Genomic DNA, 24,752 nt, shown 5'->3' with positions numbered 1-24,752 from the left:
GTTGACTTTGTCAAAAGCCTTCACAACAGACGTCAATGTGGACTCAGCTGTGGATCACTTTTATTGACTTTCAGACTTAATGTATACAATTATAATAAAAACATTCATATCAATTCCAACACTAATAATAACATTACTAATTATAACATACATCTACATATCTGTTGTCATTATTTCTCCTTTTCCTTTTCAAGATTTTATTTATTTTTATTGATGGTGTTTATCATTAAATATTATTTATTTCTATTACATTTACTCTTTGTGTCTCTTTCTCCTCTGTTATTCTTTTATATTTTACATTTTGTCACAGTTATTATTACTGACATCATCTGTTATTATTATTATTATTATTATTATTATTATCATTATTAGCAGTATTGGAAGCAGCAAAAATTAAGAGCAGCCTTTGTGCATTTTCTTTCACCGTTATTATGATCATAATATCTTATACATTGATTTATTTTTCACAGTGAAACAGTTCAATGAGCTGGTCTGTATGTATTCACTGTTCTGACTGTTCTTGTCTTCATTATGTGGTTTTGTCACTGTTTTGTCTTTTTGTCTTCATAATAATAATAAAAAGATTATTGTGACTCAAAGTCAAAGCAGGATTTCACTGTTGGAGCTGGTGGAGGTGGAGCTCATTTTACACTATATTTAAAGGACTGAAACTAATGATTCTTTACATTCTGGATCATCTGCTGACATCTGATAGTGCTCACATAAAGACAGCGGTGGGAGATTTGAGGTACTTGTACTTTGCTGGAGTATTTCCATCTTGTGCTATTTTATACTTCTACTCTGCGACAGTTCAGAGGGAAACTTTGAGCTTTTCACTGTGTAGAAAATTAACATTAGGAGGGTTTTTACTGACGGAAGCAAAGCTGTGGTGGGAAAACCACACGGCAGCTTCAGCCGAGCCGTCAATCAGCAGCAGCCTTATCTGTCCGCCGCAGGGGCTGATGGGAGGTCTGAGGACCTGGTAGAAACCACGCCGCCCTCGTGCGATCTCACAGCTCGTCCTCGTTCGGCCTCGGCTGCATCGGAGCGCCACTTCTCCCCGGGTTCACCAGAGGAAACACCACTGCACAAAATGCTTCTCCTCCCAGCTGCTGCTCTGTGCTGTCTGTGTTCAGGTGAGTGTGTGCAGCCAATCAGGAGCCAGCAAAGTCCACCTTTAACCAGCACCGTCACGCTGACCTTCATCTCTCCCTCTGTGTCTCTACAGTGCTGGTTGCCATGGCAGCAGAGCTGATTCAGGATGATTTAACATTGACCAGGAGAGTTGGTGAAAAAGTCTCCTTCAGCTGTCGAGGAACTCAACAGTGTAGCAGTGATGCTGTATTCTGGGTCCAGAAGAAAGACACAGAAACATTCAGAGCGATTCTTATTATTTACAGGAGTAGTGGTCATGTTTATTCAGGTTTCAATCATCCTCAGAAAGATGATTTCTCAGCTGTGAATAAACAGGACGGCTGTGAGTTGGTGATCCAGACAGTTAAACTCCTTCATTCAGCCTCCTACTACTGCAGCTGTTGGATCTCCACAGTGAGAAATGATCCCTGCAGCCTGAACAAAAACCAACAGATGAACAGATGTCAAACAGTGTTTGTGACAGGAAGTAAACCACAGCCCAGGTTCACATATTTCACCTCCATCTCAGCAGAGTCACAAACATCCTGAAGTGACACATTAATTAAAGATGAGATTTATTCACAGTTTCATCACATATTCCAGCAGGATTTCTGTAGTTTAACACAGTGAAGACAAACGAGCAACACAGCAACACAACGATGAAGCAAACAAGAGAAAACCAATAGAAACATGACGCAGATAAAAGGCTCCAATAACAAACATCTGTCATTTTTCATTCAGTCATTTTGGACAATAAGACAACAAACTGCAGAGAAGATATTTGAGATGAAGATGAAAATCCTCCTCTTTGCTCTGCTGCTGAATAAAGTCCATTCCTCCCTCACAATACTAACGTGCTCTGAGTGAAAACACTTGAGCAGCACTTGTTGTTGAACACCTTTCAGTAGATTTCACCACATTGTTTCACTTCAGGACATTTTAAAAGACAAATCTTGGGCCCGCCCTCCAGTAGGCCCATCACCCGCAAGAGAGATCAAAAGGGGACAATGCTGTGGGATTTGGTTGGTAGTCGTGGGAGGGGGCCCCGCCGGCCCAATCCCTGTACTCCGAATCTGGCAATGAGGTCATGGAATGTCACCTCGCTGGGGGGAAGGAGCCAGAGCTAGTGCGGGAGGTTGAGCGGTACCGGCTAGAGATAGTCGGGCTCACCTCCACGAACAGTCTGGGTTCTGGAACCCAACTCCTCGAGAGAGGCTGGACTCCCTTCTACTCTGGAGTTGCCCCTGGTGTGGGCTTGCTCATAGCCCCCCACCTTACCTGCTCATAGCCCCCCACCTTACCTGCCATGGGTTGGAGTTGGAGAGGGTTGCTGCCCTACCCCTTCGGGTTGGGGACAGGTGCCTCACCGTTGTTTTGGCCTGCGGGCCGAAGAACAGTGTAGAGTACCCGCCCATCTTGGAGTTCGTGGGAGGGGCGCTGGAAAGTGCTCCGACTGGGGACTCCATTGTTCTACTGGGGGACTTCAAGACTCACATGGGCAGCGACAGTGTTACCTAGAAGTGCATGATTGGGAGGAAACGGCCTTCCCGATCTGAAACCGAACGCTGTCATTGGGCTTCTGTGCTAGTCACAGTTTGTCCATAACGAACACCATGTTCAAGCATAAGGCTGTCCATCAGTGCATGTGGCACCAGGACACTCTAGGCCGGAGGTCAATGATCGACTTTGTGGTCGTGTCATCTCACCTTCGACCGTATGTCTTGGACACTCGGTGAATAGAGGGGCTGAGCTGTCAACTGATCACCACCTGGTGGTGAGTTGGATCGGCGGTGGAGGAGAAAGCTGGACAGACTTGGCAGGCCCAAACAGGCAGTGAGGGTCTGTTGGGAACGTCTGGCGGAACCCTCTGTCAGAGGGGTTTTCAACTCGCACATCCGGGAGAGCTTTGACCAGATCCCGAGGGAGGTTGGAGACATTGAGTCAGAATGGACCCTGTTCTCCACCTCCATTGTCGACGCAGCTGTTTGGACCTGTGGCCGTTAGGTCTCTGGTGCCTGTCGTGGTGGTAAGCCCCGAACCCGGAGGTGGACACCGGAAGTAAGGGATAAAGAAGGAGTCCTATCGAACGTGGTTGGTTTGTGGGACTCCTGAGGCAGCTGACGGTTACCGGCAGGACAAGCGTGCTGCGGGAGGCCATGGAGGAGGATTATCAGTCGGCCACAAAGAGATTCTGGCAAACTGTCCGGCGCCTCAGAAGGGGGAAGCAGTACCCTGCCAATACCGTTTACAGTGGAGGTGAGGAGCTGTTGACTTCGACTGGCGATATTGTCAGGCGGTGGAAAGAATACTTTGAGGATCTCATCAATCCCATTGTCATGCCTTCCTTAGAGGAAGTGCCCCTGGACTGGCAGACCAGAGGGTGTGCTCCAACTACAGGGGGATTCACACTCCTCAGCCTCCCTCGTAAAGTCTATTCCAGGGTACTGGAGAGGAGAATTCGGCCGATAGTCAAACCTTGGATTCAGAAGGAACAGTGCGGTTTTCGTCCTGGAACACTGGACCAGCTCTACACCCTCTGCAGGGTACTCAAGGGTTCGAGTTTGCCCAAACAGTCCGCATGTGTTTTGTGGACTTGGAGAAGGCGACCGTGTCCCTCGTGGCATTCTGTGGGAGGTGCTTCAGGAGTATGGAGTACGGGGCCCTCTACTACGAGCCGTCCGTCTCTGTATGACTGGAGCAGGAGCTTGGTTGCATTGCTGGCAGTAAGTCAGATCTGTTCCAAGTGCATGTTGATCTGGCAGGGCTGCCCTTTGTCACCGGTTCTTTTCATTATTTTTATGGACAGAATTTCTAGGCGCAGCCAAGGGCCGGAGGGAGTCTGGTTTGGGGACCACAGGGGACCTCATCTCTGCTTTTTGCAGATGATGTTGTCCTGTTGGCTTCTTCGATCCAGGACCTCCAGCATGTGTTGGGGTAGTTTGCAGCCGAGTGTGAAGCGGCTGGTATGAGAATCAGCACCTCCGAGGGCAACTGAACAAGTCCAAGGCCATGGTTCTCGACCGGAAAAGGGTGGCTTGCCCCCTCTGGGTTGGAGGAGAGCTCCTGCCTCAAGTGGAGGAGTTCAAGTATCTTGGGGTCTTGTTCACAAGTGAGGGAAGGATGGAGCGTGAGATTGACAGACGGATCGGTGCGGCGGCAGCAGTAATGCATGGGGACCTCCTGACCTTCCCTCTAGCACCACCATCAGGACAAAAGACTCTCTACACCAACACTTCAGCAGCTTGAGAGTGAATGGCTTGATTTTAAAGTAACTGATTGAAATCTTTAAGGAATTCAACCCTTTGTAATATTTAAATCTGCACAAATCAATATTTTGATCTTGTCTTATTTTCTTTTATTTTCTCTGATCAAAGGGTGAATCATCATCATCATCATCATCATTATCACGACCATCTGACATCAGATCGGAAAGAGAAGCAGTTCCAGGCATCACAGAGGTCAGTGTGATATATGTGTTCAATAATATATTCTGGCCAGGGCCGCCGCCAAGGGGGGCCAGGACCAATCGCTGGCCCCTCCAGTGAACCTCCTCCTCCCCTACATTGCATAAGTTTAGAATGGCATGGCAAAATTCAGCGGTGTTTATTTCTTGACAAACCACCAGCTGCTCAGGTACTCCGTTGCTAGGGAAGCAATAGCAACAGTAATGTACTAAAGGGGCAATCCCTTAATGTACCAAGCTCGAAAACAAATTGGCAGCTGATTTGAGAGGCAAAATATGGAGCATTTTCCAGACAATACTTTTAACTTGTTTGGAGAGGACAAAACACTTGACGTGCGGCTGGAGAATGACATGTCCCCAGCAAAAAACAGAAGGGAAAAGTAAAGAACAACGTTGGACTGACAGGAGAAGCAATATCGAGGGACAAGAGACTTGAGGACACAGAGATTAACCAGGTTGAAGGAGACAGACACGAATGAAACACCAAGAAAAACACAACATCAACGATCAACCTGCTAAAAGACTGCTGAGTGGAGACAAAACTGGAGACAGATGTTTCAATGTCTGACGCTGAACACAGAAATCAGCTGCTGCAGGATTTTTATCCATCAGAACAAAATAATAGAAACCAAACTCTGTCTCCAGCTATATCTCTCTCAGGTCTGGGATATCCCGTCACTTCTCCACATTTGACATGATTTCTCTGAATATCTGTAAAGAAATAAGTTTTCCTGCCTGCCGGCCTGCAAACCTATGAGAGGCGGTTGCTAGGCAACGTACATTTTTACTTTCAGAGCCGCTGCGCAGTGAGAGCGGTGACAGACGAGAGTAGGCTCATTTTAAATAAAAAAAATATATGTTTTAATCACGATTTTGTGTCACATTATTGAACGCTTTAGCAGCAGGCAGAGTTCAAAGTGCGATAATTAACAAACTCCAAGGCTCGAGGTTTTCAGACTCAAATACAAACTCAAAACACAAGAACAGAGGAAGTTTGAGCACTGAAGCTGGTTTTAATAACAGGAAGTAATCGGGTCAACAAGGCAAACAAAAGTTTCTAGGTTTGCTGATACACATGAAATAAATGTCATTTGTCCAGAAAAGAACAAAACAACACCACAATAACATGTAAAATTAGGATGACGATATTATCGACAGACTGGAAACACACATGAAGAACATGAATCAGTGACGACGTCGAGCAACTTCCAGGTGAACGTCTTTAGTTCTGCAGGAATTTGGTCATCAAACAAAGTATTGGACAAATTCAAATGTTGACCTGATGATGGCACTAGATGAAAGCGCAGAGGATCCCCAGAGTCACTACAGTCATCCTCAGGGGAACCTGAATGTCTGGACCACATTAAATGGTAATCCATCCAATAGCTGAGATATTTCAGTCTGAAGCTAAAACGTTGACCTGCTGGTGGCGCTAGATCAACAGTCAGAATCAACAAAGTTCACAAGGTTCATCCTCTGGGGACCAAGAATGTCTGAACAAAATCAATCCGTCCGTCCGTCCTGTGGTCCAGGTCCAATCCATCTGGACTACAGCAGTGGACCGACAGACATTAGCATCCATAGAGCAACACTGCTGGTGTGTCTGAACAGACAGTAGAAGAAGAGACAGTCATGATGAAGAACATTAGAGAAACACATGATGGAGCTGAAATCTGATCCTGGTTCATCATTTGGACTCGTTCAGCTCAGCTGACACATTCAACAGCAGACAGCTTTTTGTATCACTCTGTTTCACTGTGGGACAACATCTTTGGCTCTGGAACTAAACTGTATGTAACAGGTAAGAACAAACATTCATTTTCCTTCAACAAGTTGAAAATGTGTTTTTAATAAGTTTACATGTTAGTTTGTTCATAATTAGCAGAGAATTCTTGCAGCTGTGCAGCTTTTGTTGCATAAAAAGGTTCATAATTCCTGAAAAGATGTTTAAATCTCACAGAACAACTGAAGTTATTCTTTATTTCTGCAGGACTTCAACTGATTTCTATAGAAAAAGTATGATATTGACAATGTTACAGATATTCAGTATTTGATCATCTCAGTCATTCAGCTTCAAGATAAAATATGAAAAACTAAATTGAATTAATGTCTGTAAATGTACTTTGAAAAGCTGATGACTTTAAATATGTTGTATTGGATAATTAATAAGTAATTTTTAAACAGTGAAATTGACCTCATGAAAACTGTATTTATATGATGGTACATATGTCTTTTAGTGGAAGATTTATTTAAACATAAAGACAAACAGACACTGAATATGATGTTAGAATTAATTTTACACAACACAATTAATTTATGGCTGCTAATATTTCTATTTCTATCCATCATAGAGGATAATTTAATGTAAAGTGTCACACATTCAAATATATTTGTATCCTAAAAAACATTGAATATAAATATAAATAGTAAATGATGCTGAATATAATTTGATGGAAAATGGAAAATTTCAATATATTAAAAAATATATGATGACAAATATTTTGTATTAAACACTGTACAAATTATACTTTATATATTAAAGTATATAGTATTACAGACTTTATTATTATAGTTTATATATTTTATTGTAACAGAACTTGATGTAAAGTGTCCAGAAAGGCGCCGAAAAATAAATGCAATGCATTATTATTATTAATGTTAACATTATTGCATTATATTGTATTATATTATATTATATTTTATTTTATAAAAAATGTCATTCAGTAATTAAGAAATTTTGAAATTAATTTATTTTCATGAGAGGATATTATGTTAGAGTCTGTTCACATTTGAAATGTCTGAACAAATCATTTAAATTCTGTATAAAAGCTGAAAGTGTTCAGAAAAAGATCTGAAACTATTGATGTTTTTTTTTAATGATTAGATTGAAGTATGTGGTGATAAATATATAATATTCTTCATATCTTGTAATCATCAACATGACAGTTGTCATTCTGACAGAGAAAAACTTTTCTTCATTCTATCAAACCAAATTTCATCAATATATTATATTGTTTTATATTCTAATATATTATCAGTAATAATAATTAATGTGAAATTATTCTGATCTTATTTTGAAATGTAGAATTTGCAGATACGTCATTGTGTGTGTTCCTCATTGAACCTCTGATGACATGAGCTGATCCTTGTGTTTGATATGAAGGTGAACACAGTACATGTGGTGAACTTTGTGCTGTATTGATGAGCAGTTTAGTGATCAGAGTCCATGTAGTTTCCAGGATCAGACTGAATGCAGTGCAGTGCTGGAAGCTGCTGTTGACTGTGTGAATGTGTGTCTGTGGCGCTCGTGGCTGCCGTCAAACTCCAGATGAGCCGGTAGCGAAGCCCGTGGCGAGCGTGTACCCGGCGGCGCCCAGAGCCCGCCTGGAGGGCCGGAGCGCCCTGCTGTGTCTGGCCTCGGCCATGTTTCCCCCTGTGGTCCGGTTCTCCTGGAAAAGACGAAAGGAGAACGGTCCTCTGGAGGAGCCGCCCCCCGCTGAGACAGAGCAGCTGGAGCTCAGAGAGTCGGGACGCGCCGCCGCCATCTTGCTGATCCATCAGCCACAGAGGAGCTCATATAATTACATCTGCTACGTCCAGCACGAGGGGGGCAAAGTGGAGGCCCCACCTGTACCAGGTAATGAAGGCTCGGTGAGTGTGTTGCTGCCTCTCTGCATGGACAGCTCCAATGTTCTGCTGCAGTCAGGGCTGCATATCAGTGTGTTCACCTTCTGCTCATCAGTGAAGGATTTCAGCTCACACTCCCTGATTCTGTTAGAGTGTCCAACAGCACAACTGATCCCACTGAGACAGCTTTCACTCCACAGTCTGACAGATCACATGTTTCAGGGCAGCTGAACTACATGTAGGACTCTGAGGTGCTATAAAAACTGTGGGGATGACCTGTTCAAGCTCCACTATAAATGCTTGTATATGAAGAATGAGTGGAATGACTCTGTGGACAGTGAAAGGTGTCTCTGGTGGCTGTGAAGCCACAGAGAATCATCACCAACTCTGCAGCTCTACGCTGCTTTTTAGCCTCTTTAGCTCCTAGATTTAGTTTTTGATCAAACGGGACGTCAGATCCAGTTTAGGGCCCCTAAAGAGCTCGTTGGGCTCCTGACTTGTTGTATTTAATAAGGTCCTTTGAGCTTTCATTCAAACTGTCCTGTGTGTGTGTGTGTGTGTGTGTGTGTGTGTGTGTGTCAGTGTCAGTGTCAGTGTCCTTCCAGTCTCAGTGCAGGGTGAAGCTGCTCTTGCTGCTGTACTCAGTGCTGATAGTGAAGAGTCTGGTGTACTGCTGTGGACTCTCTCTGCTGATGATCCTCAGAAACAAGGGACCGTCCACCAACTGCACACATGCTGACTGACTGTTTCAAAAATCACAGCGTGTTTCATGAACATCTTTGTTGTCATGGATTTCACTTTGGCTTCAGAGCAAATCACCACAAACAGAATCAACTTCATCGGCCATGTATGTTGACAGCTACGAGTCATTTGACTGTGGTTGTAGTCGGCTCTCCATAAACCTTCTGTTACGGCCCCTGCCGTAAATATTTTGATTGTTTTTCTGTGACAGAGTGAGACCTCTTCTTTTCTGTCCGATCTTTGTGTTTGTGAGCAGGAGCATCCCTTGGAAGACTTGGAGGCTGATGATTGGCTGTACCATCAAGCTGGGCAGTACTTAAACCCATTCTCCCTGCCGGCCTGCGACTGGAGTCCACTTTGTGTCGGCCAAACTCAGCTGTACCTGAAAGCGTCACTGTGTAGTTGCTGAATGTATTGAGTGTAAATCGTTTTGAAATTTGTAGACCATAGAGATTTGGAGTTAGCTTAGTGAGAGTTTGTTTGTTTGTTTGTAATTCGGATTAGATTGTGTAAATATTGTAAGTATTTTTGTTTTCTTTAGAAGCAGTAGGGGTGGTCTGGCATTTTTGTTACTGACTATTTTCTCCTGTTTTACTTAGCCTAGGGAGGTAGGCTTAGTAAATGTTTTTTTGTTTATTTATGTTCCTACCAGGGTTTAGTTACTTTTTGGGGTTTTCAGATAGCTTGTTTTGTTTGTTGTTTTGGCCATTAGTCCACCCTGAAGCCAGGCTTCTTTTGATAGTCCATTTGGTTTGTGAATTTATCTGTAAATTATAAAAAGTACGATTTTTGTTGGCAATAAACTGCCTGTTATCTATAGTAATTTCTCCTCCGCCTTTCTTTGTGTTGTGCCTCTGCACCCCTAGACCAGGGGCATAACATAAATTGGGGGCTCGTCCGCTTTCTTTTCAAAGACTTTTCAGGTACAACTTGGCTAGGCCTTAGAGTTTTCTTTGTAATCTCCAGGTGAGTTGCTGTGAGTTTCTGCCCGTGCTTGCGTCTTTTGGTAAGTGTGTTAATTCATATTTTTGGTTGGCAGTTTTCACCTAGTGTGCGACGGTGAGTTTTTGATATGGACATGGATGAGTTTGCACAGAATCCCACTCTTGAAAATTTAGAGCGATGCACTAAAACAGATTTACTATTGATTGCAAACATTTTTAATGTTTCTGTGCCAATACATGCTAAGAAAGTTGAAATTATGGCATGTTTATCAGGAGAGTTGGTAAAAAGAGGAATAATTACACTTAAGCCTCAGCGGGGTGGCGCACCTGAAGGTTTAAAGGAGGAAGTGGAGGCGGAGGCTGCCACGTCCACACAAGCCTTCAGCGGTCAGGTGACGTTGGGAGCGGAGGCTCCTACCGAAACCCAAACCTCGCGCGTTGACCCAGTTGCGCTGATTCAGGCTGGTGTAGATGCTGAGGATCTACAGCTTGCCCTCCGTCTGCGTGAGGTGGAGCTTGCAACTAAAACCAAAGAGGTTGAGCTCATGCACCTTCGCGTAAGACTGTTGGAGCTGGAACGACTTGCTCCTCAGAGAACATCCACTCCTGTATCCGCACACATTCCCACTGCTGCTTCTGAGCAGTTTGATGTCGCCAGGCATATTGCTCTGGTTCCACCGTTTCGAGAGTCAGAAGTAGATTCATATTTCAGTGCTTTTGAGCGCATCGCCGCAACTTTGAATTGGCCCAAAGATGTTTGGAGTCTCTTGTTGCAGTGTAAGTTGGTGGGTAAAGCGCAGGAAGTCTGCGCAAGCTTGTCCATAGATGAAAGCCTTGATTATGACATTGTTAAAGCCACAGTTTTGCGTGCATATGAATTAGTGCCTGAAGCTTATCGCCAAAAGTTTCGCTCGTGGGAAAAATCTGCCAACCAAGCATATGTAGAGTTTGCAAGAGAAAAAACAACTTTGTTTGATAAATGGTGTTCTGCAAGCAAGGTACAAACTTATGCACAACTCCGGGAGTTGCTCTTGTTGGAAGAGTTTAAGTTATGTGTACCGGACAAAATTGTTGTTTATTTAAATGAACAGAAAGTTGACTCCCTGTCCAAAGCTGCGGTGCTCGCAGATGAGTTCATTTTAACTCACCGCGTTGCTTTTCCGTCGGTCCGTCGTGAACATGTCCCAGTCCTTAGCGGTAAAAATCCAAGTGTGATATCCAAAAGCTCCCCGCGATCTCCCACTGCTGCCGCCAGTAATGTCACTGAAAACCGTGCGTGTTTTCACTGCCATGACGTTGGGCACCTTATCGCCAACTGTCCTGCTCTCCTTCGGAAAGAGCAAAATAAGAATGCAAAAAAGTCCGCTCCAAAAAGTGTGGGTTTCATTTATTCAGCTCCTGCTTTGCCTCCGGTCAGCCCTGGTGAACGTGATGATGAGATCGATGAGTGTTATCAACCGTTCATTTTAAAAGGCTCAGTCTCTTTAACAGGGAGGGAGGAGGATGAGGTTCCGATCACAATTCTGCGTGATACGGGAGCCACTCAGTCGCTCATTTTGCAGAGCGTGTTGCCTTTTTCAAACAGTTCATTTTGTGGTTCTGATGCACTTGTGTGGGGAGTGAAAATGAGCACGTTGAGAGCGCCGTTACACACAGTGTTTTTGCGCTCACCTCTGGTTTCTGGTCCGGTGCGGCTTGGAATACGTGCACTTTTGCCGGTGAGAGGTGTCGCTCTCATCCTTGGTAACGATTTGGCAGGGAAAAAAGTTTTTCCCACACCTGAGGTGGTTAATACACCTGTTCCCGACTGTAATTCTGCTGTGTCTGCTGTTGCCAACCCTGTATTTCCTGCGTGCGCGGTGACGCGCGCACAGTCGCGTAAATTTGCAGATGTGTTAGATTTGGCTGATTCATTTTTGTCTCCTGCTGCGCAAAAGAACAAGTCCGATGACTCTGAGGGTCCTGCAGTCAAAACAGAGAAACATGTGAGTGATAAACTGCTGCCCGCTGAGGCGGAGCTAGCTTTAGATGTGGATAGGAGTACACTTATTGAAGCTCAGAAAAGTGATCCTACTCTGGTTCCGTGTTTTACCGCTGCAGCTGCTCCAGAGTCGAAGACGCCCCGTGCATACAGTGTTGTGAGTGGCGTTCTGATGCGGCACTGGTATCCTCCTGCCGCTGGTGATTTAGGGTGGAATTCTGTTCAGCAGGTGGTCGTTCCACACAAGTTCCGTTCCCAAGTGCTCAGTTTAGCGCATGAAAACACATCTGGTCACTTAGGAATAAAGAAAACGTATGGTCGGATCCAGCGTTATTTCTTTTGGCCATGTCTTAAATCCGATGTCACCCAATTTTGTCGCTCCTGTCATGTGTGCCAAATCAGTGGGAAGCCTAATCAGACCATTCCTCCTGCTCCTTTGCAGCCCATTCCTGTGTTGGGAGAGCCATTTGAACATGTCATTATTGATTGTGTGGGACCACTCCCAAAAACAAAGTCTGGTCATCAATATTTGTTAACGTTGATGTGCACCGCCACTCGTTATCCAGAGGCTATTCCATTACGCGCTCTCAAAGCTAGAGCAATTGTCAAGGCACTTGTGAACTTTTTCTCCACATTTGGTTTGCCAAAATATATCCAAACAGATCAAGGAACTAACTTCACCTCCAAACTGTTCACTCAGGTTTTAGCATCTCTGTCCATAAAACACAGAACATCCAGTGCCTATCACCCACAGTCCCAAGGAGCGCTTGAGCGTTTTCACCAGACCTTGAAGTCCATGATGAAGAAATATTGCCTTGAGAGTGGGAAAGATTGGGATGAAGGATTGCCATTCCTTCTAATGGCTGTGAGAGAAAGTGTGCAGGAATCCACTGGTTTTAGTCCTGCTGACTTAGTGTTTGGTCACACTGTGCGTGGTCCTCTTCGCTTGTTAAAAGAAAAGTTTCTGTCTGAGGCTGGTAGTCCGGTTGATAATGTGTTAGATTATGTGGGTAAGTTTAAAGAGAGACTGCACAGAGCATGCGAAGCAGCACGTGAGTCTCTGGCTGTGTCCCAGGGAGAAATGAAGAAAAAATATGACAAAAAGTCTGTTAAAAGACCATTTCAAGTTGGTGACAAAGTTCTTGTCTTGCTTCCCATTCCCACTTCTGCCCTGCAAGCTAAGTTCTCTGGTCCATATCTTATTGAAAAACAGTTAAGTGAAACAGATTATGTAATTGGTACCCCAGACCGGCGAAGGAAAACACGAGTTTGCCACGTGAACATGCTGAAGCCATATTTCACACGTTGTGACACTGTGGCGCCCCCTACTGTCGCCACTGTAACCTCTGTTTCCCCTGCAGATGCTCCTGAAGGTGATGGTCTTTGTATAAAGATGTCACCAAGCACCAGATTGCAAAACTCTGAAGTTCTGCAGAATTTAGAAGCCCACCTGCAACATTTGGATATTGCTGCTCAAGCAGACATCAGACATTTAATCAAAAATAACCCCACATTGTTTTCAGACATTCCATCTCGCACCACTGTTCTGTCTCACGACATTGATGTTGGTAATCATTCCCCCATAAAACAGTCAGCATACAGAGTAAATCCTACAAAACGGTCCTTAATGAAGAAGGAGGTTGAGTACTTATTAGAAAATGGTCTTGCAGTCCCGAGCTCCAGTGCTTGGAGTTCTCCTTGTTTGTTGGTGCCCAAACCTGATGAAACTCCACGGTTCTGTACTGATTTCCGGAAGGTAAATGCAGCAACAAAAGCAGACTCATACCCGTTACCCAGAATGGAAGACTGTGTTGACAGAGTTGGTTCTGCCAAGTTTGTAACAAAATTAGATTTGCTTAAAGGATATTGGCAAGTTCCTTTAACTCCATGTGCTTCAGACATTTGTGCTTTTGTTACCCCTGACAGCTTTCTTCAATATACTGTGATGCCTTTTGGTCTGCGCAATGCTCCTGCCACGTTCCAAAGGCTGATGCATAAAGTCCTTGCTGGTGTGGAAAACTGTGAGGTATATTTAGATGATGTGGTAGTCTATTCAGACACTTGGTCTGAACACATTCGAAGCCTTACAGTGGTATTTGAAAAATTCAAGGAAGCCAATCTCACTTTAAACTTAGCCAAGTGTGAGTTTGGTAAGGCCACAGTTACTTACCTTGGTAAACAGGTAGGTCAGGGTGAAGTGCGTCCCATTGATGCCAAAGTTCAGGCCATCTTTGATTACCCTGTCCCAAAAAGTCGGCGTGAGCTCCGCCGCTTCTTGGGCATGGCTGGGTATTACCGCAGCTTTTGCAGAAACTTTGCTGATGTGGTCGCTCCCTTAACCAGTTTGACCAGTGTTAAGTTGCCTTTTATGTGGTCCTCATCCTGTCAGCATTCATTTGAGGCATGCAAAGCCCTGCTGTGTAGCACTCCAGTTCTTTCAGCCCCAAACTTTAGTCGCCCATTTAAGCTTGAGGTTGACGCCAGTGCTACAGGAGCAGGCGCTGTTCTGTTACAGGAAGATTCCGAGGGTATTGACCACCCTGTTTGTTACTTTTCAAAAAAATTCAGTAGTTCGCAATCAAACTACAGTACCATCGAAAAGGAAGCTTTAGCATTGCTGTTGTCACTACAGTATTTTGAGGTCTACATTGGGTCCAGTTCTTTGCCTATTACCGTTTTCACCGACCATAACCCCCTTGTGTTTCTCAGACAAATGCAAAATTCAAACCAGAGACTGATGAGATGGTCACTGTTAATCCAGGACTTCAATTTAGAAATCCGACACAAAAAGGGGGTAGAGAATGTTTTTGCCGACGCTTTATCTCGCATGTATTTGTCCTAATGGCAAACTTATAAGAAGTTTGTTCTTAGGAAGGGGGGTGTTACGGCCCCTGCCGTAAATATTTTGATTGTTTTTCTGTGACAGAGTGAGACCTCTTCTTTTCTGTCCGATCTTTGTGTTTGTGAGCAGGAGCATCCCTTGGAAGACTTGGAGGCTGATGATTGGCTGTACCATCAAGCTGGGCAGTACTTAAACCCATTCTCCCTGCCGGCCTGCGACTGGAGTCCACTTTGTGTCGGCCAAACTCAGCTGTACCTGAAAGCGTCACTGTGTAGTTGCTGAATGTATTGAGTGTAAATCGTTTTGAAATTTGTAGACCATAGAGATTTGGAGTTAGCTTAGTGAGAGTTGGTTTGTTTGTTTGTAATTCGGATTAGATTGTGTAAATATTGTAAGTATTTTTGTTTTCTTTAGAAGCAGTAGGGGTGGTCTGGCATTTTTGTTACTGACTATTTTCTCCTGTTTTACTTAGCCTAGGGAGGTAGGCTTAGTAAATGTTTTTTTGTTTATTTATGTTCCTACCAGGGTTTAGTTACTTTTTGGGGTTTTCAGATAGCTTGTTTTGTTTGTTGTTTTGGCCATTAGTCCACCCTGAAGCCAGGCTTCTTTTGATAGTCCATTTGGTTTGTGAATTTATCTGTAAATTATAAAAAGTACGATTTTTGTTGGCAATAAACTGCCTGTTATCTATAGTAATTTCTCCTCCGCCTTTCTTTGTGTTGTGCCTCTGCACCCCTAGACCAGGGGCATAACACCTTCACACAGCACCAAGAACAAATGTACAGGAAGACATGAAGACGAGCACACAGCTAAACAAGGACAACAAAGCCAGACAAAGATAAGCCAACATCAACATAGAGCTGTTATATACAAGTCAGCAGGTGTGGTTGTGCCACCAGGTTCAGGGCTGACCCCCTTTTCTGACTGTGTCAGTGTGGACGTAAACCTCTACGCTGATGACACTGTTGTTTCCACAGGTGAACAAACAGCAGAGCGAGCTGCTTTGAAGCTACAACTGACATAAAATGATGACACAGCAGCTTGATCAGAAGTCTGAATGTTGGAAACATGATGGCACGAACAGATAAATTAGAAACTTTGTGTTGATGTTGTATGAAATGTTTGAACGCTCTGATTCTTTCCCACATGTCCTAATATGTTGTATTATGTTCCATGTTGACGTCAGGCTGCAGAAACTGTCATTAAACTGTTTCCTTGACAGAGTCAATAAAGCTGTTTGAATGAAAAAGCTTCACTGTTTGAGTTGGTGTGAGGTCATAAAGTGGGATCAGAGCAGACTGCAGGAGGTTGAACATATCTGCTTCTATTTCAGCGTCTCAGCTCTGAGTTGAGGATTTGAGCCGTTTCTCTGGCAGATCAATAAGACGGATCAAAGCTGAGACAGTGAGGACTGAGCGCTGAAATCAGACTGAAGTTCCTGGAATGATTCTTGAAGCAGAGTCCATGGTTGTAACTGTCATTGTGTTGTTCATGAGAAAAAGCAGAGCTAACGGTGAGGAGGCTGCAGAGCAGAAACCCACACAGCCCGTCTGCTGCAGGAAGGGAAGTGCTGATTGGCTGTCGACAGCTTTTTATGAGTCCTAATAACCACCGAGAACAGCTTCATATCTGCTGCTGAACACACTCATCGACTCGTCTCCCTCTCTGCAGCCGTTTGTCTGTCCTCTTGTTGTCTGGAAGCCTTTTTTCCAGCGAGCCCTTCACCCACACAAAGTTGACCTGAGCCCAGAGAGCAGCAGTGACGACCCACCTGGAGGTCACGTCCATGCAGTTTATTTATGGGCATTTTAGCCATCGAAGGTCCACTTTACAGTTTCCACTGATGAGAGCCAACAAGTCCTCATAGAGAAATGAGCAAAGGCTTCTTTGTCCGTGGCCTCCAAAACAACACATATGAGTGTTTTGTGCTGCGATGCCTCAGTGGTTCATGTCTGTTTGGACGTGTCAGTTAAACTCTCTGGTTGGAGGACTGTGGTCCTGCTCATGGACGACTGTGAAGGTTCAGCAGCTCAAAGGGTTTTTAGATCAAAGAGTCCAAGAAGTGAGGAGCTCCAGGAGCTAAACTCAGGGACTAGATTAGATCAGATCAGACTTTATTGATCTCACAATGGAGAAATTCACTAAATCAGCAGCTGTAGGGAGTTCCTGTTAGCATTTTTACTGCAGAAAGAACTGCGACATGTAGGATTTCACATGTTGGGACTCCGTTTTTTGCACTAAATTATTCCTGATGCATCTCGACGACATCCTCGATATTGAGTCAGTTTTCCTGTTTGTTACAGTCCAACAAACTGAGAGACGTCAACCTCACAAACACAGACAGAAAACTCAAAGAAATGAGACTGAAGACTGAAATCAGCTCCACGTTCAACTAAATTCATTGCTCATTGAAGCATTGGCGACCCCTGGTGGGGGCAGGGACCCCCAGGTCAGTGTTTGTTGACTTTGACACACACACATACACACACACACACACACACACACATATACACACACACACACACACACACGCACACATCAACAACAGTAATGATTCTGTTGCATTTATTTGTGGTGTTATAATAAAAACATTCATATCAATACCAACACTGATAATAACATTACTAATTATAACATATATCTACATAACTGTTGTCATTATTTCTTTTCTTTCATGTTCAGGATTTTATTTATTTTTATTTATGCTGTTTATCATTAAATATTTATTTATTTCTATTACATTTACTCATTGTGTCTCTTTCTACTGTGTTATTCTTTTGTATTTTACATTTTGTCACAGTTATTATTACTGACAATACCCACAGTATCATCTGTTATTATTATTATTATTATTATTATTATTATTATTATTATTATTATTATTATTAGCAGTATTGGAAGCAGCAAAAATTAAGAGCAGCCTTTGTGCATTTTCTTTCATCGTTATTATGATCATAATATCTTAGATATTGATTTATTTTTCACAGTGAAACAGTTCAATGAGCTGGTCTGTATGTATTCACTGTTCTGACTGTTCTTGTCTTCATTATGTGGTTTTGTCACTGTTTTGTCTTTTTGTCTTCATAATAATAATAAAAAGATTATTGTGACTCAAAGTCAAAGCAGGATTTCACTGTTGGAGCTGGTGGAGGTGGAGCTCATTTTACACTATATTTAAAGGACTGAAACTAATGATTCTTTACATTCTGGATCATCTGCTGACATCTGATAGTGCTCACATAAAGACAGCGGTGGGAGATTTGAGGTACTTGTACTTTGCTGGAGTATTTCCATCTTGTGCTATTTTATACTTCTACTCTGCGACAGTTCAGAGGGAAACTTTGAGCTTTTCACTGTGTAGAAAATTAACATTAGGAGGGTTTTTACAGGCGGAAGCAAAGCTGTGGTGCTAAAACCACACGGCAGCTTCAGCCGAGCCGTCAATCAGCAGCAGCCTTATCTGTCCGCCGCAGGGGCTGATGGGAGGTCTGAGGACCTGGTAGAAACCACGCCGCCCTCGTGCGATCTCACAGCTCGTCCTCGTTCGGCCTCGGCTGCATCGGAGCGCCACTTCTCCCCGGGTTCACCAGAGGAAACACCACTGCACAAAATGCTTCTCCTCCCAGCTGCTGCTCTGTGCTGTCTGTGTTCAGGTGAGTGTGTGCAGCCAATCAGGAGCCAGCAAAGTCCACCTTTAACCTGCACCGTCACACTGACCTTCATCTCTCCCTCTGTGTCTCTACAGCGCTGGTTGCCATGGCAGCAGACCTGATTCAGGATGATTTAACATTGACCAGGAGAGTTGGTGAAAAAGTCTCCTTCAGCTGTCGAGGAACTCAACAGTGTAGCAGTAATTATGTTCACTGGTACCAGAAGAAAGACACAGAAACATTCAGAAGGATTCTTGTTATTTCCAGGAGTAATGGTCGAGTTGATTCAGATTCCAGTCATCCTCAGAAAGATGATTTCTCAGCTGTGAATAAACAGAACGGCTGTGAGTTGGAGATCCAGACAGTTAAACTCCATCATTCAGCCTCCTACTACTGCAGCTGTTGGAAGAGTGATCCCCACAGTGAGAAATGATCCCTGCAGCCTGAACAAAAACCAACAGATGAACAGATGTCAAACAGTGTTTGTGACAGGAAGTAAACCACAGCCCAGGTTCACATATTTCACCTCCATCTCAGCAGAGTCACAAACATCCTGAAGTGACACATTTATTAAAGATGAGATTTATTCACATTTTCATCACATATTCCAGCAGGATTTCTGTAGTTTAACACAGTGAAGACAAACGAGCAACACAGCAACACAACGATGAAGCAGACAAGAGAAAACCAATAGAAACATGACGCAGATAAAAGGCTCCAATAACAAACATCTGTCATGAACAAAAGGCGGACGGCTCACAATACAAACAAATCAGAGTTTGGATATTCTCAAAAACTAGGAAATCAAAAACATGACACTTAACAAGGTCGAAACCCTGGAGTGACATGAAACACCGAGGTTACAAGACAATCTGGCACAGGACAAGGGGAGACGCAGACTATATATACAACAGGTGGAGACAATCAGGGCGGGGCAGACAATCAGACAGGCGGGAAACACACCAGGAAGCCAGGGTTCTTAAACGAGAGGAGAGTCAGGGTTTCACAATAAAACAGGAAGTGTGAGACAAAACTTGACACTAGTGAAACAAACAGATTAACAGACATGACAGGAGCATTTTCCGGACATTACGTTTAATTTGTCTGGAGAAGACAAAACACTTGACTTTTGACTGCTCCTGCTTTGACACTTGACTAACACTTCTCGCATGAACGTGGAGAGGGAGATCCCGAGTAGACAACCAGACTCTTTGCCCCTGGGTGTACTGAGGAGCTGCCCTGCGATGTGAGGCCGCTGCTTTCATTCGTGCCTGATTGCACAATAGCATGGAGTGTGCAGCTGCTGTGCGATGACACCGTCTCGCCAGAGCGTGGGCTGATGGGACAGCTACTTCCTGTTCATTGACTTGGAATAGTGGAGGTTGATAACCATAAACAACATGAAAAGGGGACATACCAGTAGCTGTAGAAGCGAGGGTCTTGTGGGCGTACTCGATCCACGTCAAGTGGTCGCTCCATGACGTCTGGTTTTGTGAGACCAAGCAGCGAAGGCAGGTTTCGAGTTCCTGAATCATTCGTTCAGTTTGTCCTTTAGCTTCTGGATGATAACCGGATGTCAAGCTAACTGTGGCTCCTATGATGTGAGAAAACTCCTTCCAAAAGCATGAAACAAACTGTGGACCTCTGTCCGAAACAATGTCTTTAGGGAGACCATGTATGCGTACGCTAGCATTTGTGGGTTGAGCCAGTTTTTTAACCCCTATTTCTTTGTCCCTGGTGATTTGCCAGTCCATAAAGCTGCCATCAGCCCCAGAGTCTATCAAAGCTTTCAGATTAACCATGCGGTCATTAATATGCAAGGTTACCTGCGTGAGTGTGCGAGGAGGATTTTGCTCGTCTGGCATTTGGCTCACCAACGCCCTGCTCTTGGACGCCCAATTTTGCCCACTCTCTCTTCGGTGATCCCTCTCTCTCTCATGGCGGATGGCCATGGAGATGATGGCTTCCAAATCAGGAGGCAGGTCGAGGGGGGCCAGCTGGTCCTTCAATGCAATGGAAAGTCCATGGACAAAGGCATCATTAAGTGCAAGTCCGTTCCATCCGCTGTCTGCAGCGAGTTGGCGAAAGTCAACGGCGTAATCTATTACTCGGCGATGACCTTGCTTTACGCGCAGCAGCACACGGAAGGCTTCATGAGCTGGTGACTCATGGTCAAAAATCTTGGTTAGTGTTCGTGAGAATATCTTAGCGTCCTGGCACAACTGGAAGTAATCGAGTTGACAAGGCAAACAAAAGTCTCTCAAGGTTTTCTTATACACATGAAATAAATGTCATTTGTCCAGAAAAGAACAAAACAACACAACAATAACATGTAAAATTAGGATGACGATATTATCGACAGACTGGAAACACACATGAAGAACATGAATCAGTGACGACGTCGAGCAACTTCCAGGTGAACGTCTTTAGTTCTGCAGGTATTTGGTCATCAAACAAAGTATTGGACAAATTCAAATGTTGACCTGATGATGGCGCTAGATGAAAAGTCAGAGGATCACCAGAGTCACTACAGTTCATCCTCAGGGGAACCTGAATGTCTGGACCACATTAAATGGTAATCCATCCAATAGCTGAGATATTTCAGTCTGAAGCTAAAATGTTGATCTGCTGGTGGCGCTAGATCAACAGTCAGAATCAACAAAGTTCACGAGGTTCATCCTCTGGGGACCAAGAATGTCTGAACAAAATTTCACATCAATCCCTCCGTCCGTCCTGTGGTCCAGGTCCAATCCATCTGGACTACAGCAGTGGACCGACAGACATTAGCATCCATAGAGCAACACTGCTGGTGTGTCTGAACAGACAGTAGAAGAAGAGACAGTCATGATGAAGAACATTAGAGAAACACATGATGGAGCTGAAATCTGATCCTGGTTCATCATTTGGACTCGTTCAGCTCAGCTGACACATTCAACAGCAGACAGCTTTTTGTATCACTCTGTTTCACTGTGGGAGGAAACAGCTACCGCTTCTTTGGCTCTGGAACTAAACTGTATGTAACAGGTAAGAACAAACATTCATTTTCCTTCAACAAGTTGAAAATGTGTTTTTAATGAGTTCACATGTTAGTTTGTTCATAATTAGCAGAGAATTCTTGCAGCCGTGCAGCTTTTGTTGCATAAAAAGGTTCATAATTCCTGAAAAGATGTTTAAATCTCACAGAACAACTGAAGTTATTCTTTATTTCTGCAGGACTTCAACTGATTTCTATAGAAAAAGTATGATATTGACAATGTTACAGATATTCAGTATTTGATCATCTCAGTCATTCAGCTTCAAGATAAAATATGAAAAACCAAACTGAATTAATGTCTGTAAATGTACTTTGAAAAGCTGATGACTTTAAATAAGTTGTATTGGATAAGTAACAAGTACTTTTTAAATGGTGAAATTGACCTCATGAAAACTGTATTTATATGATGGTACATATGTCTTTTAGTGGAAGATTTATTTAAACATAAAGACAAACAGACACTGAATATGATGTGAGAATTAATTTTATACAACACAATTAATTTATGGCTGCTAATATTTATATTTCTATCGATCATAGAGGATAATTTATTATAAAGTGTCACACATTCAAATATTTGTATCCTAAAAAAAACATTGAATATAAATATAAATAGTAAATGATGTTGAATATAATTTGAAAAATTGAAAATTAAAATATATTCGAAAATATATAATGATAAATATTTTGTACTAAAAAGTGTACATATTTTACATTATATATTAAAGTATATATTATTGTATACTACATTATTATAGTTTATATATTATACTGTAACACAACTTGATGTAAAGTGACCTTGAGTGTCCAGAAAGGCGCCGATAAATAAATGCATTATTGTTGTTATTATTAATAATATTATTGTATTATATTTTATAATATTAATTATTTTTTCAAATAAAAAATGTCATTCAAGCATCAAGAAATTTTGACATTAATTTATTTTAATGAGAGTATTTTATATTGGAGTCTGTTCACATTTGACATGTCTGAACAAATCATTTAAATTCTGTATAAAAGCTGAAAGTGTTCAGAAAAAGATCTGAAATTATTGATGTATTTTTTAATGATTAGATTGAAGTATGTGGTGATAAATATATAATATTCTTCATATCTTGTAATCATCAACATGACAGTTGTCATTCTGACAGAGAAAAACTTTTCTTCATTCTATCAAACCAAATTTCATCAATATATTATATTGTTTTATATTCTAATATATTATCAGTAATAATAATTAATGTGAAATTATTCTGATCTTATTTTGAAATGTAGAACTTGCAGATACGTCATTGTGTGTGTTCCTCATAGAACCTCTGATGACATGAGCTGATCGTTGTGTTTGATATGAAGGTGAACACAGTACATGTGGTGAACTTTGTGCTGTATTGATGAGCAGTTTAGTGATCAGAGTCCATGTAGTTTCCAGGATCAGACTGAATGCAGTGCAGTGCTGGAAGCTGCTGTTGACTGTGTGAATTGTGTGTCTGTGGCGCTCGTGGCTGCCGTCAAACTCCAGATGAGCCGGTAGCGAAGCCCGTGGCGAGCGTGTACCCGGCGGCGCCCGGAGCCCGCCTGGAGGGCCGGAGCGCCCTGCTGTGTCTGGCCTCGGCCATGTTTCCCCCTGTGGTCCGGTTCTCCTGGAAAAGACGAAAGGAGAACGGTCCTCTGGAGGAGCCGCCCCCCGCTGAGACAGAGCAGCTGGAGCTCAGAGAGTCGGGACGCGCCGCCGCCATCTTGCTGATCCATCAGCCGGAGAACAGCACATTTAATTACATCTGCTACGTCCAGCACGAGGGGGGCAAAGCGGAGGCCCCACCAGTACCAGGTAATGAAGGCTCGGTGAGTGTGTTGAGCAGTGATGGAGCTTCATGTGGAGACGCCGTCACAGAGAGCAGAGGAGCAGAGGACGGACATTTCTCACTGCTGCTCCAAACATTTGACTCCTTCTCTGTTTCAGAGGCTCCAGCTCCAGCAGCTTCCCGTCCTCCAGAGAGAGAGCCGACAGACCTGCCGGCTGTGCAGCAAGCTGACTGTAAGATCACCTGCTGCCTCTCTGCATGGACAGCTCCAATGTTCTGCTGCAGTCAGGGCTGCATATCAGTGTGTTCACCTTCTGCTCATCAGTGAAGGATTTCAGCTCACACTCCCTGATTCTGTTAGAGTGTCCAACAGCACGACTGATCCCACTGAGACAGCTTTCACTGCACAATCTGACAGATCACATGTTTCAGGGCAGCTGAACTACATGTAGGACTCTGAGGTGCTATAAAAACTGTGGGGATGACCTGTTCAAGCTCCACTATAAATGCTTGTATATGAAGAATGAGTGGAATGACTCTGTGGACAGTGAAAGGTGTCTCTGGTGGCTGTGAAGCCACAGAGAATCATCACCAACTCTGCAGCTCTACGCTGCTTTTTAGCCTCTTTAGCTCCTAGATTTAGTTTTTGATCAAACAGGACGTCAGATCCAGTTTAGGGCCCCTAAAGAGCTCGTTGGGGTCCTGACTTGTTGTATTTAATAAGGTCCTTTGAGCTTTCATTCAAACTGTCCTGTGTGTGTGTGTGTGTGTGTGTGTGTGTGTGTGTGTGTGTGTGTGTCAGTGTCAGTGTCAGTGTCCTTCCAGTCTCAGTGCAGGGTGAAGCTGCTCTTGCTGCTGTACTCAGTGCTGATAGTGAAGAGTCTGGTGTACTGCTGTGGACTCTCTCTGCTGATGATCCTCAGAAACAAGGGACCGTCCACCAACTGCACACATGCTGACTGACTGTTTCCTGCTCGCCTTTCCTCGCCATCAGATCTCATCCCTTCATCTCATGCATCGTCCGAAACGTACAAATACATATACACACATATATATCTGCAGTTACTGAGTGTATATTCTGTGGTAAAGTGTTATTTTGATCCTCTAGTTTATTTCTGCTTTGAATTGTGACTTTTATAATAATAGAAAATGAAGCTGAATCATTGGCTGCCTACTACATATTTTATTGTCTGTGGTATTTTTCTGTTGTCTTTCTTTTTAATACATGATGCAGAGTGTGGCAGGTTTGTCAAATTCTTTCACTCAAACATTCTCAATAAAGAGAAAAATCACAGCGTGTTTCATGAACATCTTTGTTGTCATGGATTTCACTTTGGCTTCAGAGCAAATCACCACAAACAGAATCAACTTCATCGGCCATGTATGTTGACGGCTACGAGTCATTTGACTGTGGTTGTAGTCGGCTCTCCATAAACCTTCACACAGCACCAAGAACAAATGTAGAGGAAGACATGAAGACGAGCACACAGCTAAACAAGGACAACAAAGCCAGACAAAGATAAGCCAACATCAA

The 24,752-nt window shown here is 43.4% G+C and overlaps 1 protein-coding gene across 1 annotated transcript; it reads left to right on the top strand.

Annotated features, from left to right (window-relative positions):
• Positions 1-959: 959 nt before the first annotated feature.
• LOC121615138 (immunoglobulin lambda-1 light chain-like) lies at positions 960-24,510 on the top strand. The gene is made up of 6 exons (XM_041949341.1): positions 960-1,136; positions 1,229-1,544; positions 6,358-6,398; positions 22,936-23,244; positions 23,377-23,451; positions 24,015-24,510. Exons 1-6 carry the CDS (start codon positions 1,094-1,096, stop codon positions 24,179-24,181), a joined length of 951 nt encoding a protein of 316 aa, XP_041805275.1. The 5' UTR covers positions 960-1,093; the 3' UTR covers positions 24,182-24,510.
• Positions 24,511-24,752: the final 242 nt, after the last annotated feature.

This window comes from Chelmon rostratus, chromosome 12 (genome assembly GCF_017976325.1).
Source record: "Chelmon rostratus isolate fCheRos1 chromosome 12, fCheRos1.pri, whole genome shotgun sequence".
In the NCBI taxonomy this organism is placed as follows: Eukaryota; Metazoa; Chordata; class Actinopteri; order Chaetodontiformes; family Chaetodontidae; genus Chelmon; species Chelmon rostratus.
This window is presented reverse-complemented; position numbering and strand designations above follow the sequence as displayed.